Source organism: Choloepus didactylus, chromosome X (assembly GCF_015220235.1).
Source record: "Choloepus didactylus isolate mChoDid1 chromosome X, mChoDid1.pri, whole genome shotgun sequence".
Lineage (NCBI taxonomy): Eukaryota > Metazoa > Chordata > Mammalia > Pilosa > Megalonychidae > Choloepus > Choloepus didactylus.
The window spans coordinates 159,688,699-159,708,317 of record NC_051334.1 but is presented as its reverse complement, the minus strand read 5'-3'; the positions used below and the strand labels follow the sequence as shown (position 1 = coordinate 159,708,317).

General features: G+C 38.6%; 1 protein-coding gene across 5 annotated transcripts in view; it reads right to left on the bottom strand.

Annotated features, from left to right (window-relative positions):
• The window catches only part of LOC119523480 (brain mitochondrial carrier protein 1), an 84,862-nt gene that overhangs the window by 51,337 nt on the left and 13,906 nt on the right, over positions 1–19,619 (bottom strand). Inside the window, exons 1-2 of one of the 5 annotated variants that reach the window (XM_037822265.1) lie at positions 8,966–8,982; positions 50–203 (exon numbers count right to left, since the gene is read on the bottom strand). The exons of 1 other annotated variant lie outside the window; for it this stretch is intronic. In XM_037822265.1, coding sequence (XP_037678193.1) covers positions 50–181 — 132 coding nt within the window. In that variant the 5' untranslated portion in view covers positions 182–203; positions 8,966–8,982. Of the gene's footprint in view, positions 1–49; positions 204–8,965; positions 9,082–19,619 lie in introns of those variants that run through there. 3 more of the 5 variants (XM_037822264.1, XM_037822267.1, XM_037822266.1) reach the window with 3 other exon arrangements.

Sequence of the window (19,619 nt, the reverse complement as noted above, 5' to 3'; positions counted from 1 at the left end):
GCGGCCCAGCCCCGCTCCCCAGCCTGTAAGTCCAGGAGCTCCCCCTCACCTGCTCAGGCTCATCGGACGACTGGGAAACCGAGGCTCCCCCAGACGGAAACACCGCCGCAAAGCCAACCCGGAAGCATTGAGGCCGCCGGAAGTAACCATTGCGTCGCCCTGGCAACACTGGCACAGTCATTCCAACTCCGCCTCCTCCATGCCTAAAAATGGGGCGCGAAATCAGAACGCCGGACACACGGTCTAAAGAGGGGGAGTAGAGCAGGCGCCAAGGCCCAGAGTGGGCAACCTCACTTTCCAGAAGTGTATGTGGAGGGAGCTAAAGCAGGAGGGTTGGCGGCTTCTGCAGTTAACGTGCTCGCCAGTGGGGGGCAGAAGGGTCTTCTGGTGTCAGCGTTTCCTATCCGCCTCCAGCTTAGGACTAGGAAAGGAGTGGCGGAGGCAGAGGAGAGGGGCGGAGGAAGAGGAGAGAAGACAGCGGAACAGAGGGGTTCAGTGAGCCCTCATGTAAACTATGAACTATGGTTAATAGTAATTATAATATTGTTCCAACAATTTTAACAAAGGTACAACACTAATGCGAAGATAACAATAGGAAAAACGGGGGGGGGGGGGGGGGGGCTAAGGAAACTCGGTATTTTCTGCACAACTTTTCTGTAAACTGACAACTTCTCTAACAAAAAATAAATTTTAATTTAAAAAAAGGGAAGAGAGGGGATAACGGGGATAAACGGAGTGACGAGGCGGGCGAGATAGGCGGGTCGGGGAGCCCGGAGTACTAAAAGGGAGGGGGGCGGGGCAACGGGCCTAAAACAAAAGTGGGAAAATGAGGGAAAGGGGGAGGGGGGAAAAATAGATCAATGAAGAAATAAAGCTCAGCGCCTACTGAGTATCACACCCGTCAATCACTGAATAATTAGACTCAGATCCTGTACTGGAAGCTCAGGGTTTAGTCGGAAGTTTCAGTTGTGAAAGAGCAAGTTGGAAACGGAAAAATGGGCAAGACAAAGTAAAAAGAGAAAGAAACTGAAGAAAAGAAATGCCACAGAGAGGTGTCCGAGTTGATTAGAATATCACGATCAGCCAGAAAACCAGTGAGAGAGCTTGTGACCTGCTTCTGGCTCTATCCCCCAGCCACACCAGGCGGCCAGAAGGAATCACCGCAAAGCCCCCTGGGTGATTCCTTGAGCCTCTCAGTTACATCCCCTGGTTCAGGCCTCCTGCGAAGCTCTGTAATCACCTGGGAGTAGCAATAATAGTTAGGGTTTATATGTCGAGTATAAATGGAAAGTTAGAAATTACCGTGTGACTAAAACAGTGCAAAGCACATTTGTTGAATGAATAAATGTTTGGAATACCTTTGTTGCAAACAAATCTTTCTCATTTTACTTCATATCTTGGTTTCTTTTACTCCCATTGAGAAATTTTATATCAAGAAGCATGCAAAATAGTGCTATTATTTTCCCCTTTTGACAGATGAGAAAACTGAGGCCATAGTTGCTTAAGAGAATACTTGGGAAGTGGGAGAGCTAGGATTCAAAATCAGGTCTGTGAGAAACAAGCACTATTCCTAAAAAGGAATAAACGCTCACCCAATTGTGGAGAAGAAAAGAATTTATTCACGATCTTGCAAGAACGGGCGCCCACCAAAATATGGGGGGTTGGCGCACAGAACAATAGACCCAGCAGTATTTATTGCTTATGCCTAACTCGCAAGTCCCTCCCCTGTTTCTCCAGTAGCTGGATACTTCAGAGGTTACATTCTATTCAACAAGCCTAACTAGCCCACTCAAATTTGAAACATGCAGCCGGCCCAAATTGGAAACATTTGAAACAAGTCTCCACCCCTCTTTCCTTTGTTCTTTAACTGCAGAGCCAGTCTGAGCTAGTTTGGTAACAACTTATGAAGCTATTTTAGGAACCTGTAACCACCCCCCCTCCAGTCTCCACCTTACAAGGACAGTGGGTGGATAAACAGGAGGACCAGCCACCGATTATAGCTTGGCTTCTTGACCCTCTGCCATTCCCCTGAGCTGCCCCCACCCTGTGTGAAAGCTAAACTTAATCTAATTCTCACAGGTCTGACTTCAGAACCCATGCTCTTCAACACTGTTATACTGCCTCTCAACTTGTAATAATACCCTTGTTAACTTCAGAAACTTCCTTACTAAAAATAGACATAATATAAGACACATTTTCATGCATTCCAAAATGTGAATTCCCTCCAATTCACATCTCAGCAAAACACCTTCTTCTAGCCAGGCAAGGAGAGTTGTAGCACATATCCCTTCTTATTTGGAAGGACTATACTGTCTCCAGTGACATGGATTCTATGACCAGCAGTGGTCTGGGCATGACCCCTACATCCAGGTGGCTAACCCTGGTAGAATTATGGCCTCCCCCCTGAGCAAATCACTTATCTTAGCTTTTATACAAGACTGCGCTTTTGCCTCCTCAGCCACAGCCACCACCAGCTAATCCCATTAACTACCTAGGTAAAATTTGCCAAAAGCTTTGTTTTCAAAAGATTTATTTTAAAAGTTCTATAGTAGATGAATAAAAAGTAACATTTGAAGAAGCAAAATTATAAGCACACTTTTGTTTAACATTTGCAGTTCGCTTATTTACAGTTTGTTTTCAACACTTTCTAAAACTACATGAAAAACATGTAATCCTCTTAATCAAAGTAGGTCATTTCCCTTTTATTCACCTTTTATTTGTAGTCTCTACTATATAGACCAGTATTTGAAGACACTCTTTTTTTTTCAGAGAAGTTACAGGGTTTATAGAATAATCATGCATAAAATACAGGGTCACCATATACCATGAAAGCACATTTTTATAACTATACTATTAACTAAAGTCCATGATGTAACTTAGGGTCCACTCTTTGTGTAGTGTAACTCCATGGATTTTTTTAAACTTTTATGCTATTACCATATATACAATTTAGCATTTCCCCTTTTAATCATATTTAGATATATATTTCAGTGCTGTTGATTACATTTAAAATGTTGTGCTACCATCATCACCATTCATTACCAAAATTTTTCCATCACCCCAAATAGAAATTCTGTACATATTAAGACTTAATTCCCTATTCCTTACCCCTAACCTGTTCCCTGGTAACCTATTTTCTAGATTCTGATGCTATGAGTTTGATTATTCTAATTATTTCATAATTAGATCATACAATATTTGTTCTTTTGTGTCTGGCTTATTTCACTCAACATGATGTCTTCAAGTTTTATCCATGTTTTCGCATGTCTCAGAACTGCTTTTTGTGACCGAATAATTGTGTATATATACCACATTTTGTTTACCATTCATCAGTTGATGAATACTTGGGTTGCTTCCATCTTTTGGCAATTTTGAATCATGCTGCTATGAATATTGGTGTGCAAATATCTGTTGTGACTGCCTGTTTTCAATTCTTCTAGTTTATACCTAGTAGTGGGGTTGCTGGGTCATATGGTAATTTTATATGTAACTTTCTGAGGAACCGCCAAACTGTCTTCCACAGCAGCTGCACCATTTTACATTCCCAGCAGCAATGAATGAGTATTCCTATTTGTACGCATCCTCTCCAACACTTGTAATTTTCCATAATAGTACCCATTCTAGTGGGTGTGAAATGGTATCTTATTGTGGTTTTGATTTGCATTTCCCAATAGCTAATGATGTTGAGCATCTTTTTACGTGCTTTTTGGCCATTTGTATATCTTCCAGCAGAAATATCTATTCAACTCTTTTGCCTGTTTTTAAATTGGGTTGTCTTTTTGTTGTTGAGTTTACATGTTCTGGATATTAAACACTTATCAGATAAGTGGTTTCCAAATATTTTCTCCCATTGTGTAGGTTGTCATTTTACTTTCATGATAAAGTTCTTTTAGGCACAAAAGTTTTTAATTTCAATGAGGTTCCATTTATCTATTTTTTCTTTTGTTGCTTGTGATTTTGGCATAAAGGCTAAGAAACCATCGCCTAACACAAGATTCTGAAGGTGATTCCCTATGTTTTCTTCTATGAGTTTGATAGTTACGGCTCTAATATATAGGTCGTTCATCTATTTTGCGTTGATTTTTGTATATGGAGTAAGGTTGGAGGTCCATCTTCATTTTTTTGCAGCTGTATATCCAGTTTTCCCAGCACTACGTTTTAGACGAGACTATTCTTTCCCAATTAGAGTGGTCTTTACCCCTTGTCAAAAATCAGCTGGCCATACAGCGAGGGTTGAATTCTCAAATCAATTCCACTGGTCTATATGTCTGTCCTTGTGTTAGTACCATGCTATTTCGATTACTGTGACTTTGTAATGAGTTTTAATATCAGGAAGTGTGAGTCCTCCAATTTCATTCTTCTTTTTCAAGATGGCTTTTGCTGTTCAGGGCCCCTTACCCTTCCATATAAATTTGATGATTGGCTTTTCCATTTCTGCAAAGAAGATTGGGATTGTGTTAAATCCATAAATCATTTTGCATAGAATTGATATCTTATCGATATTTAGTCTTTCAATCCATGAACATGGAATGTCCTTCCATTTATTTAGGTCTTCTTTTATTTCTCTAAGCTATGTTTCATAGTTTTCTGTGTACAAGTCCTTTACATCCTTGATTAGATTTATTCCAAGATATTTGATTCTTTTAGTTGCTATTGTGAATGGAATTTTTTTTCTTGATTTCTTCTTCCAATTGTTCATTGCTAGTGTATAGAAACACCACTCTCAGCTTTTGTTTATCTGGGAATGTCAATCTCTCGCTCATTTTTGAAAGAAAGTCTCATCAGATATAAAATTCTTGGTTGGCAGTTGTTTTCTTTCAGTACTTTAAGTATTTCAACCCACTGCCTTCTCATCTCCATGATTTCTGATGAGAAATTGACAGTTATCTCATCGGGACTCCTTGTACATAACATGTTGCCTTTCTCTTGCAGCTTTCAGAACTCTCTCCTTGTCCTTTGCATTGGAGAGTTTGATCAGTATATGATGGGGCATATTTTTCAATTTTAACCTCCATGATGTTCTCTGGACTTCTTGGATATGAATATTCACTTCTTTTGCTAAGTTTGGGAGGTCTGTAATTATTTCTTTAAATATTCCTTCTGCCCCTTTCTCTTTATCCTCCTTCTGGGACCCCCCATAATGTATATATTGGTATGCTATTTTCATTTTTTATAATTCTTTTTTCTTTCTGCTCTCAGCCTGACTCATTTCAATCGTCTTGTCTTCAAGTTCACTGATTCTTTCTTCTGCCAGCTCCAATCTGCTTTTGAAACCCTCCTGGGAATTTTTCATTTTAACTATTGTGGTCTTCAACTCCAGTAGCTCTGTTTGGTTCCTTTTTGAAATTTTTATCTCTTAATTGAGATTCTCATATTGTTCATTCATTGTTTCCCTGATATCCTTTAGTTCTTTCCCTGCATTTTCCTTCATCTCCTTGAGCATATTAAAGATCAACTTTTAAAACTCTTTGTCCAGCATGTCCACAGTTTGGTCTTCTTTATTGATGTTTTCTCAATTTTTAACCTCTTCCTTTGGATGGGCCATGATCTCCTGTTTCTTTATCTTGTACTCTTGTTGCACACTGTACAGTTTAATATCTTAAAATGTTAACTCTGGTATTTATTCCCTGAGATGTCTATTTCTTAAGCTTTTAACCAGCTGGTGATATGACTGAGATCTTCTTGATCATCAGTCCTCCTATCAGAAAGTTCTGCCCAAGGCAAATGCAAAGTACAGAGTTCTCCCTGTCTTTTCTGGGCCTGTGTCTTGTCCTGGACTTGTGCTTGCTAGTGGTCTCAGGAGTTTCCCGGTTTACGGGAGTTTGAATGGCCCCTCAACTTCCCAGCAGACAGACCTTCTCCCTCTCCCAGGTGTTCCACTGCAGGGCTTAAAGCAGGTAAGCCTTTGCCCCAGGCCATCCACCTCAACTGTTTCTTACACTGCTTTCCCTGTGTCAAGCTACTTTTGCCTGGAGGGCAAATTTTGAGAGCGGGGCACACTGGAGAGGATTTTCCCAAATCAGTCTTTCCCAGCTATAAAAAGGCTAGGGACCTACAAAATTTTCATTACCCCAAAGGAAATCCCATACCCATTAAGCAGCTGCTCACTATTCCACCACAACCACCACCACCACCACCACCACCCCAGCCCCTGGCAACCACCAATCTGCATTCTGTCTCTATGGATTTATCTATTCTAAGTATTTCATATAAATGGAATCATACAACACGTGGCGTTTCGTGACTGCCACCTTCTTTCAATGAACATAAAGCTATTTTTTCCCTACAAGTTCGGCTGTCACAAAACTACCCTGGAGAGCAGATGAGGGAAGAGCCAGGAAGGGTACCAGGCACTTCTTCCATGTCTCCCCAAAGCTGTATTGTCTTGATTAGGCACCTGCCCAGCAAATGCAGCCCTTCTACTCTACTCCACAACTCTGAGAAAGCATACCATCTTTAAGTCTCCACTGCCACCTTTGTACAGGGTGGGATGGAACAATAGCCCCCCTCAGAGCTGGGTCTCCAGTGATCTGAAGTAGCTTATCCAAAGCTGTGATCCGTGATTGCTCTGTGCCCATCCTGGATCTTGGGGGAGTGGATTTTTATATCCTTTCTGGCACCAGCAAGCTATGCCAGGGCCGGACCCCACTGCTGCCTGCCACAACAGTGAGGACTGCTTGACAGTAACCACCAAAGAGAGAATTATTTACTGGTATCTACCATAATTTACCACCCTCTTCCTCCTGTTCTTCCCTGGATGCTGTTCTACTGGACTCCGGAGTTTTAAAATAGTTGATTCAGACATTTTCTGCCTGTTTAATAGTTGTCCTGGTGGAGGAACTGATTTCTGGAGCTTCCTACTCCACCGTCTTCCCACAGTCCTCCTCCTGATAATACTGTGACTTGTGTTGTGCTTGAATCCTGATCTCTCCAAAAGATAAGTTATTCAAGAGGATAGAATCATGGAATCTTCTAGTTGGAAGGCTTCTTAAAGGTCACGGAAGCTAGTCCAATGAAAAAAAACCCTTCTATAATATTCATGTTAGACAACTGTCCAGTCTCTGCTTGAGTATTTCCAGCCTAAGTATATATCACAAGTCAGTTCATATTCTATTGGCTAACTGTGTTAGACAGTTCTCATTTGTAATAAACCAAAATGTGCCTTCCAATTTCCAATCTCCCCAGAGAAACAGCTGGTCATAAGGAATGAAAAGAACACTGGACTTAGAGTCTTTAAAAAAAATTGAGGTGGAACTTACATTATATAAAATTAACCATTTTAAAGTGAACAAATTCAGTAGCATTTAGTGCATTCGCAATTTTTGCACCCACCCCCTCTATCTAGTTCCAAAACATTTTCATTACCCCAAAGGAAGCCCCATACCCATTAAGCAGTTGCTCACTATTCCACCACCACCACCCAGCTCCTGGCAACCACCAATCTGCTATGTTTTTATCTCGAGACTTGACTGGGGAAGAATCCACTTCCAAGCTCACTCAGGTTTTGCAGAATTCATTTCCTTGCAGCTGTAGCATGAGGGCTTTAGTTTCTTAATTGCTGTTGGCTAGAGGCTGACCACTTGCATGAATTCATGCAGGCCAGCAGAACAAGAGCCTAAAATGTGATTTTATCAGTACAGAGTACAGTGGGACTATTATTTCCTGTGCTGAAGATATAGATCTATTTTTCAAAATTGTAACAGCTTTATTCTTTGTTCTGATTATTAAAAAATACATATTCATTACAAAACATTTAACTATACACAAAAGCATAAAGAAGAAAGTAAAAATCACCTGAAACCCAAACATCCAAAGACTACTACTCCAAACAGTCTGGAGAGCCCCCTTCAAGTCCTCTCTCTGGGCACACACATGCTCATACTCTAAGTCTTGCTATGTGCGTGTCGCCATCACATGCTCCCGGCTGGGGGCCTCATGCTCTAGAATCAGTGCCCCCAGGTACCTCTAACACAATCCTCCTGGTCAGGAAACAGATTTTCTGATTTTGTTTTCATGATACATAACATTTTCCCTGATTAAAAAAAAATTATTCATCTTTATGGAGGGAAAAGGAAAATAAAAAAGAAATAAATAAGATACCATAAGATAAAACACAATAGAAATTAAAAATAAAATGTTACCATCATCCCCATTACATAGATTCCACTCTTTAGTCTGTTTTTGTATTATACAGTGGAATATATGCTAATAAACATTGTCTTACCTCCTGCCTATGCATAGACCTCACTCAGTTCCTTTGGCTGCTCCTGTAAAGCCAGCTTCTCTTTTTCTCCATTTATCCTTCCTGTCAGCTTCATGACCTACCCAGGTTACCCAAAAAATTCTTCTTCTAACCCTGAATCACCCTCTAGATACTGTTCAGTATCCTTCCATCCACAGTCACTTTTTAAAAATAGCATAGCAATCATTGTGGCTATTTTTCTGAACAGAAAATAAAAAGCATGCTCTTTCTAAAAACTGGAATATAAAGACAGAAAAAGATTTTTTTAAAAAAAACCAAACATGCAATCCCCATTACCCAATGACATTCTTCACATGTGGGTGTATGTCCAGAATTTATTTTTATGACAACTGTGTCTCAATATAAAGGTTACCTTTGTTCCCAAGGAATTTTAAAGGCTTCTAATATCTGTGAAGGATTAACATTTTAGATTTATGCTTAACTTAAAAGGATAACGTCTTTTCAAATAATGTGCAGCCAACAGAAATTATGTTTATGAGAACTCTGCAATAATAATGAAAACAATAAACCTTACCATCTATTGACCGCCTACTATATTCCAGAAACTTTACCTACAGCAACTCTAATCCTCACAACAACCTTGTATAAGCTTCACTGTAGGATGGACCAGGTTTCACCAGCTGTGTGGTCTTCCATAAGTATCCAACCTCCCTGTCCCTAAGTTTCCTCACCTGAGAAAACAAGAATCGTAAGGGCACTTACCTTATAGAGATTTGGAGTATTCAAGTGAGATGATCCACGTAAGCTGCTTGCAACAGAGGTGACACACCATAAGCGCTCAATAAATATTTATTATCACCAAATCAATTCCTGGTGCCCTAAAAATTTAAATATGACTAAATAATATCAAACTAGAAGAAAATACGGGTGAATATTTTTACAATCTTTGGGTGGGGAAGACCTTTCTAAGCACATCAAAAGCAGAAACAATAAAGGCAAAGATTTGATAGAACTGACCATGCAATAAAAATAACTTCTGAATGCCAGAAGACACCATGAAGTTAGGAAACGAGCAATAATCTGGCGGTAAAAAATGTAACAAAATTCAAAGACAAAGACTGTTTTTTTTTAATATGCAAAGAACTTTGCAAAAACAAAATACACTCAGAGTATTCTCCTAGTAAAGTAGGCAATAGACATAAAGAGCACAGCAAGACAGTTTGGCCGATTTATCCATGGGGACGTTTTGACCAGCCTTGTTGTCACAGCTGCTATGACACGGCCCATGTGTTACAGCTGTCCTGGTCAGAATGCATTTCTCTGCCCCTGCCTTTCTCCTCAACCTCCAGTCCACAGGACTTTCTTTCTACTTTATTCCTTTCTGCATTGTCTAAATTTTCTTTTACAAGTATGAGTTTCTTGTATTTAGAAACTAAAAAGGGAAAAATAATCAGAAAAAATGAAGATATAAAAAACCTCTTAGTAAGGGGGATGTGAAATGAAATGAAATGAGTTTCGGTGGCTGAGAGATTCTGAAAGGAGCCAAGAGGTCACTCTAGTGGGCACTCTTACGCACAATATAGATAACCCTTTTTAGGTTCTAATGAATTGGAATAGCTAGCAGTAAATACCTGAAACTATCAAACTACAACCCAGAACCCATGAATCTTGAAGACGATTGTACAAAAATGTAGCTTATGAGGGGTGACAATGTGATTGGGAAAGCCATATGGACCACACTCCCCTTTGTCTAGTTTATGGATGGATGAATATGAAAAAGAGCAAGAAAAAAAAAGGCACCCAGTGTTCTTTTTTACTTTAATTGTTCTTTTTCACTTTAATTTTTACTCTTATTACTTTTGTGTGTATGGTAATGAAAATGTTCAAAAATTAATTTTGGTGATGGTGCATAATTATATGGTGGTACTATGAATAACTGATTGTACGCTTTGTATGACTACATGGTATGTGAATATATCTCAATTAAATTTGAATTATTAAAAAAAAACCTGTTAGATTCTTTCTGATGTAAGGACAATGTCCAGAGATAGATTGTGGTGATGAACGCATAACTATGTTATTATACTGTGGACAGTGGATTGTATACCATGGATGATTGTATGGTGTGCGAATGTATTTCAATAAAACTGAATTTAATTAAAAAAAAGGTTAATTATAGGGAAAACTGCATGTGTATAGGCAGTATATGGGAACTCTGTATTTTCTACATGAGTTTTTTATAAGCCCACAACTTCTCTAATAAAAAAAATGAAATAAAAAAAAAAAACCTGTTAGAGACAAATGGATAAACAAAATGTGGTATATTCACATGATGGAATACTACGCAGCAGTAAGAAGGAACCAGGTCCTGAAACATATGGTAACATGAATGAACCTTGAAGATATAATGCTGAGTGAAATAAGTCAGACACAAAAGGAGAGATATTGTATGTTACCACTTCTATGAACTCCCTGAACGATGTAAAATCAATGTCATATAATGTAGAATATTGGGGACCTAGTGATAGACAGAAGCTAGTGGAGGGGGAATGATAATCTAATATGTTCAAATATGTTAATGAGAGTGAATTCAAAGGTATGAGAACAGATAAGGGTGATGATTGTTAATGGGATTATAGGTATCAGAGCTGTACTGAAGGTGAATATGATTGAAAGGGGTTGTTTAAAGTCATGTATCTCATAGATAAGCACTAAAATAAAAGTATGTTCTTGCACTATCTATTTCTAAGGTATGACACTTGTACAAAGAGTCAACAATAGATTGATGTATGGGAAACTATGCATACTATGCATACCATGGACTATATTTAATAGCAATACCTTACTAGTTCCACAATAATACTAGGGATAAATAATTGGAGGGGAGACAAGAGTTATGGGGTTTTTTGGGTCATGAGAATTGTTTAAAATGGAGAATAACGAAGATTGTACCACTAATTGAAGATAATATGAGACACTGATTGTTTATCTTGGATATATGTTATGTGAAATTAGGAACTGCCTACTTAATAAGTCAAGCCCAAGATCTTGAGTCTTGCTCTTGTGAAACATATGGCTGTAAGGGGAAGCTAACCCCACCTATAGTTATGCCTAGGAGTCACCTCCAGAGAACCTCTTTTGTTGCTCAAATGTGGACTTTCTCTCTCTAAACCCAACTTGGCAAATAAACTCATCATCCAACCCCTGATGCGGGACAGGACCCCCCCCCCCCCGCCCCCTGTGAATGAGTCTCCCTGGTGATGTAGGACATGGATTCTGGGAATGAGCCTGACCCTGGCATCAAGGGGTTGAGAATGCCTTTTTGAGCAAAAAGAGGGAAAGAAAGGCAACAAAATAAGGTTTCAGTGGCTAAAAGAACTCAAATAGTCAAGAGGCTGTCATGGAGGTTATTCCTATGCAAGCTTCAGCTAGATATGCCAAATGACCACAGTATGATAAGCCCAAGTCAATAGTAGTCACAAAAACCCTAAAGATTACCCAGATCCCTATCTCAGATCTATAAAAGTTTCACCCACTAAGTTTATTCTTCAGAAACTTAAATCCTCCAGAGAATTCCTATGCTAGCTAAATCCCAAAACCCAGAGGCAACAGCTTCTTCAAGAACATCAACCAGATGTAACCCTTTTCCCCATAATGTTGACACCCATTTTCAACATGAACCACTTGAAGACTGGGAAAAATGATTAAACTAGAAGAAGACTGGGAAAGTGATTAAACTAGAAGTGATTAAACCAGACAGGATAGAATTTAACAAAGGATTATGAATACTGAATCTCTGTATAATTTTCTTTCTCTTAGTTGCTAGGGTACTAGAATAGCTAGAAGGAAAGACTTGAAATGCTGGAACTGTAACCCATAGCATTCCTTGAAATTTGCTCTATAGCTACTTGTTAAATTATAATTTGGAAGTTATCACCTTTTTGTATATATATTTCACAGTAAGGAAATAACTGAAACTATGGTGCTGTAACGTAATATTTTTGGAAATTTCCCGTATAACTACTTGTTAAATCGTACTTTGAAAGTTATTACCATTTTGTATATATGTTATATTTCATAGTAAGGAAATAACCTAAACTGTAGAACTGTAACCTGTAACATTCTTTGAAATTTGTTAACTACTTGTTAAATTGTACTTGGAAAGTTATCGCTTCTACGTATATATGTTATATTTCAAAAAAAAAAAAAAAAAAAACCTGTTAGGGTAGCCTGTAAGGGGGAGCTGAAATTATCCTCACAAAAGAAATTTTACGACATTAAATAAAACATTTGCATACTTGAATCCTGAGAGAAAAGTTAAGAATTTAGTTAAGTATTTCCTCTATAGTCTGGAGCAGAGAATAAAGAATCTTACTGTATTCCAAATTTCTTCCTTCTCCCCTCCAACCACTATCTCTCTCTGTCTCTCTCTCTATATATATATATATATCATTCATTCATTCATTCATTCATTGCATAAACACTGAGCACCTCCTGTGGGTCAAGCATTGTGCTAAGTAAGGGGATGTAGCAGTGGAGCAGAAACAGTTTGTGCCCTCATGGAGCAGACACTCTAGTGGGAGTGGGACAGATAAAATAAATAAACATTCAGGTTAATCTTATAATGTCAAGTGTGAAGCAAAATGAGTCAGGGAAAGGGCATAGAGAATGGCAGGGGCTGCTGGTTTAGAGAAAAGCCAGGAAAGGTGTCTCTAATGGGGCTATATTGGAGGAGAGGCCCAAAGAAGGTGAGGGAGTGAGCTACGGGGCTATGGAGAATATTCCAGGCAAAGAGAACAGCAACGGCAAAGGCCCTGAAGCGGGAATGGGCCTGGTGTGTTTGAGGAACATCAGGGGCACCAGCGGGGCTGGAGAAGATGGATAATCAGAGCAGAAAAGAGGGGGTCACAGAGGTAGCAGGGGTGGGGGCAGATCATGTAGGGCTGCATACACCATGATAAAGACTGCATTTTATTCTAAGAGTCTGGGAAGGTTGACATAATCAGGAGGAAGCATGCCTACGAAAAGCAGAGGTGTCTATTCTTTATATTTTTATATTTTTTTAATGGAGAAGGGAATAATTTCCATTAAAACAAATGACTCCTTGGAATACGTGATTTGTAGGCCAAAGGGGCCCAATCCCTAACCATCCTTCCTTGAGGCCTGTACCTCAACTCCAATTTGCACCCCAGTTATGGAGGGTAGCAACAGGGAAACTTCATGTTTGGGTGATGTGAGGAAAGAGTTAACACAGCAGGTCTGGTGACTTACTTCTTGCATGTCTCCAAGGAAACCAGAACTGACCCTTAGCCAACCCCTGGGAATTTAGCCCTCAGGGTATTCTTTTTGTCACTAATGGATTGATGGTTTTGTTGTGTACACCTGGATCAGTGAACCATGCTGTATCAGCTTTTCAGGGCTGTTTTATACACACACATCAAAACTGATGACGTGAACCTGGTTTCATTATTGGATCCTGAGTTTCAGTTGCCATTGCCAGTTGTTAGCACAATGTGCACATGTCACCAGTGCCCCCCCCATCTGAGCCTCAGATCCTGAGACGCAAAATGGGTTTCCCTAGGCAGAGAAATTCCACATATATCCCTGTAGTTCACAGCTAGAAGAAATCAAAAGGGAAATTAGAAAGTATTTTGAACTAAATAAAAATGAAAACACAACTTAAAAGCTGTGGGATGCACTCAAGCAATACTTAGAAGGAAATGTATAACAGGAAAGAGGAAAGGCCCAAATCAATGACTTCAGATTTGATCATACGGAACTAAAAAAATAACAAATTAAACCAAAAGTAAGCAGAAAAAAGAAAATAAAGGGCAGAAATCAATGAAAGAGAAAACAGGAAAATTATAAAGAAAATAAATGAAACCAAAAGCTGGTTCTTTGAGAGGATCAATGAAATTTATAAATCTGTAGCCAGATTGATCAGGAAAAAAAAGAGAAAAGCACATATTAGCAATATCAAAAATGAGAGCGTGGATATCACATAGATCCCCAAGACATCAAAAGGATAATAAGAGACTATTATGAACAACTTTATGCCAAAAAATCTGAAAACTTACATGAAGCAGATATATTCTGTTAATGACCCAAGCTATCAAAACTCACTCAAGCAGAAAGGGATAACCTAAAGGGCCGAAAAAGAGACTGAATTTGAATGCTCTCCCTGAGACCAGGAACAAAGGTAAGGATGTTCACTCTCACCACTCTTATTTAACATAGTACTGTAAGTTCCAGCCAGTGAAATAAGGCAAGAAAAGGAAATTAAAGGAATACAGATTGGAAAGGAAGAAATAAAGCTGTCCCTACTTGCAGATGACATGATGATCTGCATAGAAAATCCCAAAGAATCTACCAAAAACAAAACAAAAAAAAACATTTCATAGAACAAATAACTGAGTTCAGCAAAGTTTCAGGATACAAGACTAGCATACAAAAATCAACTGTATTTCTACATACTAGCAATGAACATGTGGAAACCAAAATTTTACATGCAATACAATTTATAATTGCTCCAAAGAAAATGGAATACTTACGTATAAATCTAACAAAACATGTGCAGGACTTGTATGCTAAAATCTACAAAATACTGATGAATGAAATCAAAGAAGACCTACATAAATGGGTAAACACTGTGTTCATTAATTGGAAGACTCAACATAATAAAGATGTCTATTCTTCACAAATTGGCCTATCGGTTTAAATGCAGTTCCTAGCAAGATCCCAGCAAGATTTTTTGTAGATATGGACAAGCCCCTTATTGCTAGTAAGATCAAAGGAATTCAATTTTAAATACAACACCTTCCCATTTTTATGTCACATTTATAACTAAAGACCGATACTCATTGCTTGCTTGTCAGCCTTCTTTCTATTAACCATTAGTAATTGAAGCTACTTCCTTCTCCTCTACCAGTTTGCCCAACTAGGAGGGCCTCTAAGTAACTCCAACACATTGTTGAGAAGCCCCTGGGGGTTACTCATTCCTCAGTTTGAGAAACAAATATTAAATTTGAGTACTAGCACACCTAATTTTAAAAATCACTATAATGGCAAAGTCTTCCAAAAGTAATGCTGTTATGGCTATTTGTGTGTCCTGGTACATATATATAATATTTCAGTCATGTCATAGCATATATCATATTTACCTAACCAAATTATGCAAATTTATAAAAAAAGAAAACAGGAAAAGAAAAAGAAACAATCATTAATATAACAAATATAATTCCAACCCCCACCATCTACTCAGAAAGTATATAGGTTGGTATGAGCATTAGATAGGGAGGTAAATCTACTGTTCCCTCAGTTAGTACGGGTTTTTGAATGCTTCTCACTGAAAGCATCTCACTCCAATAAGCATGATTTTTGTGTTTAAAAATAGTGTTCTTCTTATAACATGGTATTTAAATGTGAGCCAGCAACTTTACAAAGAATAACTATCTGATCCAATATCAGATGAAAATCCCACTCTGTTGAATTTAATGTGGGGATTTTCAGGAATAACTATTTGAGATCTTCACTTTCCAACTGACTTTAGATGAGTATGCAAACCCAAACCCCATTAATTTAGACTGCTTACTTATATGTATAAAAATTCTGAGCCATTAAGCAACTTAACAGAAAAAAAAAGATTTCAAGGAGAATATAATAAAAAGTCTTTGACTTTTTTGTGAGTACTCACTTATTAATAGGAGAGTTCTTTAGACTTAGTCTATTCACTTCTACTTTAGACATAAATCTTATGAGCTTTGGCTAATTTGCAAAAGGGGTGATGGGGTTTCTCAACCCAGATAAGATTTAGAAGCAACATATTAAAAATGGAAATAGTGTTTTCAACTAATAATGCTGGGACAACTGGATATTTACATGTAAAAGAATAAATTTGGACCCCTACCCAATATCCTATGCAAAAATTAACTCAAAAGGGATCAAAGTCCTAGTAAGTCTTAAAATTATAAAATTCTTAGAAGAAACCTGTAAATTTTCATGAACTTGCATTAGGCAATGATTTCTTAAATCACAAGTAACAAAATAAAAAATCAATTAATTGGACATCATCAAAAAAAATATTGTGCCTCAAAGGACACTATCAACAAAGTGAAAAGACAAACCACAAAACTGAGAAAATATTTGCCAATCATATCTCTGATAAGGGACTTGTAGCTAGAATATACAAAGAACTCCCACAACTCAACAAGAACAAGATAAACAACCCAGTTTTAAAAAACAGGCAAAGGACTTAAAACAGATATTGCTCCAAAAGGAGATATACAGATCCTTTCAGCAGACTGGGAGCATCCCTACACAGCCCTGCAGCCCAGAACCCACCCTGGGGGGACAGCGCTCACCCATGACATAACACAGTCATCCCTCAACAGAGGACCTGGGGGTGCAAGGCCTGGAAGAGGGACCCACTCGCAAGTCTCAGGGGCCATACGCCAATAAAAAGGACTTGTGGGTCAGTGGTAGAGACAAACTGTGGCAGGACTGAACTGAAGGATTAGACTATTGCAGCAGCTTTAAATCTCCAGGAACACCAGGGAGATTTGATTGTTAGAGCCGCCCCCCCTCCCTGACCGCCCAGACACACGCCCCATACACAGGGCGGGCAACACCAACTACACACACAAGCTTGGCAAACCAACTGAACCCCACAAGACTCACACTCCCACTCACCACAAAGACAAAGCAGGGGAGAACTGGCCCGAGGGGATTAGGTGGCTCGCAGATGCCATCTGCTGGTTAGTTAGAGAAAGTGTACTCCATGAAGCTGTAGATCTGACAAATTAAAGACAAGGGTTTTTAAGAGCCTCCTCCCGAATGCCTCTTTGTTGCTCAGATGTGGCCCTCTCTCTCTAGCTAAGCCAACTTGAAAGGTGAAATCACTGCCCTCCCCCCTACGTGGAATCAGACACCCAGGGGAGTGAATCTCCCTGGCAACGTGGAATATGACTCCCGGGGAGGAATGTAGAGCTGGCATCGTGGGACGGAGAACATCTTCTTGACCAAAAGGGGGATGTGAAAGGAAATGAAATAAGCTTCAGTAGCAGAGAGATTCCAAAAGGAGCCGAGAGGTCACTCTGGTGGGCACTCTTACGCATAATTTAGACAACCCTCTTTAGGTTCTAAAGAATTGGGGTAGCTGGTGGATACCTGAAACTATCAAACTACAACCCAGAACCCATGAATCTCGAAGACAATTGTATAAAAATGTAGCTTATGAGGGGTGACAATGGGATTGGGAAAACCATAAGGACCACACTCCACTTTGTCTAGTTTATGGATAGATGAGTAGAAAAATAGGGGAAGGAAACAAACAAACAAACAAAGGTACCCAGTGTTCTTTTTTACTTCAATTGCTCTTTTTCACTTTAATTATTATTCTTATTATTTTTGTGTGTGCTAATGAAGGTGTCAGGGATTGATTTAGGTGATGAATGTACAACTATGTAATGGGACTGTGAACAATCAAATGTACGATTTGTTTTGTATGACTGCGTGGTATGTGAATATATCTCAATAAAATGAAGATTAAAAAAAAAATAAAATCGAAACAAAGCCCTAAAAAAAAAAATAAATAAATAAAGACAAGGGTTTTAATTGGTCTACAAATCCTAAAAGAACCCTATCAAGTTAAGCAAATGCCAAGAGGCCAAAAACAACAGAAAATCTTAAAGCATATGATAAAACCAGACGATATGGAGAACCCAAGCCCAAACACCCAAATCAAAAGATCAGAAGACACACAGTACTTGGCACAATTAATCTAAGAACTACAGACAGGCAACGACAGCATGGCACAGGATATAAAGGACATGAAGAAGAACATGGCACAGGATATAAAGGACATAAAGAAGACCCTAGAAGAGCACAAAGAAGAAATTGCAAGAGTAAATAAAAAAATAGATCTTATGGAAATTAAAGAAACTGTAGGCCAAATTAAAAAGACTCTGGATACTCATAATACTAGATTAGAGGAACCTGAACAACAACTCAGCCTCCTTGAGGACCACAGAACAGAAAATGAAAGAACAAAAGAAAGAATGGGGAAAAACATCGAAAAAATCGAAATGGATCTCAGGGATATGATAGATAAAATAAAACATCCAAATTTAAGACTCATTGGTGTCCCAGAAGGGGAAGAGAAGGGTAAAGGACTAGAAAGAGTATTCAAAGAAACTGTTGGGGAAAACTTCCCAAACCTTCTACACAATATAAATACACAAAGCAGAAATGCCCAGTGAACTCCAAATAGAATAAATACAAATAAACCCACTCCAAGACATATTCTGATCAGACTGTCATATACTGAAGAGAAGGAGCAAGTTCTGAATGCAGCAAGAGAAAAGCAATTCACCACATACAAAGGAAACAACATAACACTAAGTAGTGACTACTCAGCGGCCACCATGGAGGTGAGAAGGCAGTGGCATGACATATTTAAAATTCTGAGAGAGAAAAATTTCCAACCAAGAATACTTTATCGAGCAAAACTCTCCTTCAAATTTGAGGGAGAGCTTAAATTTTTCACAGACAAACAAATGCTGAGAGATTTTGCTAATAAAAAACCTGCCCTACTTCAGATACTAAAGGCAGCCCTACTGACAGAGAAACAAAGAAAGGAGAGAGAGATACAGAGAATTTTAACAGACATATATAGACTATTACATCCCAGGTCACCGGGACACACATTCTTCTCTAGTGATCACGGATCTTTCTCCAGAATGGACCGTATGCTGGGACATAAAAACAAGCCTCAATAAAATAAAATAAAATAAAATGAACTGGTTCAGAGTACATTCTCTGACCACAATGGAATACAAATAGAAGTCAATAACCATCAGAGACTTGGAGAATTCACGAACACCTGGAGGATAAAAATGAGGCGGAGATGAAAACATTCATGGATCATCAAAAGCTGAGGGACTTCATCACCAGTAATCAGTACTATAAGAAATGCTAAAGGGAGTTGAGCAGGCTGAAAGGAAGGGACACTAAACAATTGACTGAAACCACATGAAGAAATAAAGATTTCCAGTAAAGATCACATGGTAAAAATAAATACCAATATTACTGTATTTTTAACTTATAACTCCACTATTTACTTCCTACAGGATCTAAAATACATAAACTGTAATGATTAATCAGTGGTTTTGGACTCAATGTAAAATATGTAATTTTTGACAAGAACTACACAATGGTGGGGGAATGAGGGAGTAAAGGAACATAGTTTATGTGTCATATTGAAGTCAAGTTGGTATCAAAGAAAAACAAGATTGTTATAGATTTAAGATGTTAAATTTAAGCCCCACGGTAAACACAAAGAAAGTATCAGAGAATATGACCATAGAAATGAAAAGTAGAGTAGGGGTTCTGAGAAGTGGGAGAAGGGGCAATGGGGAGT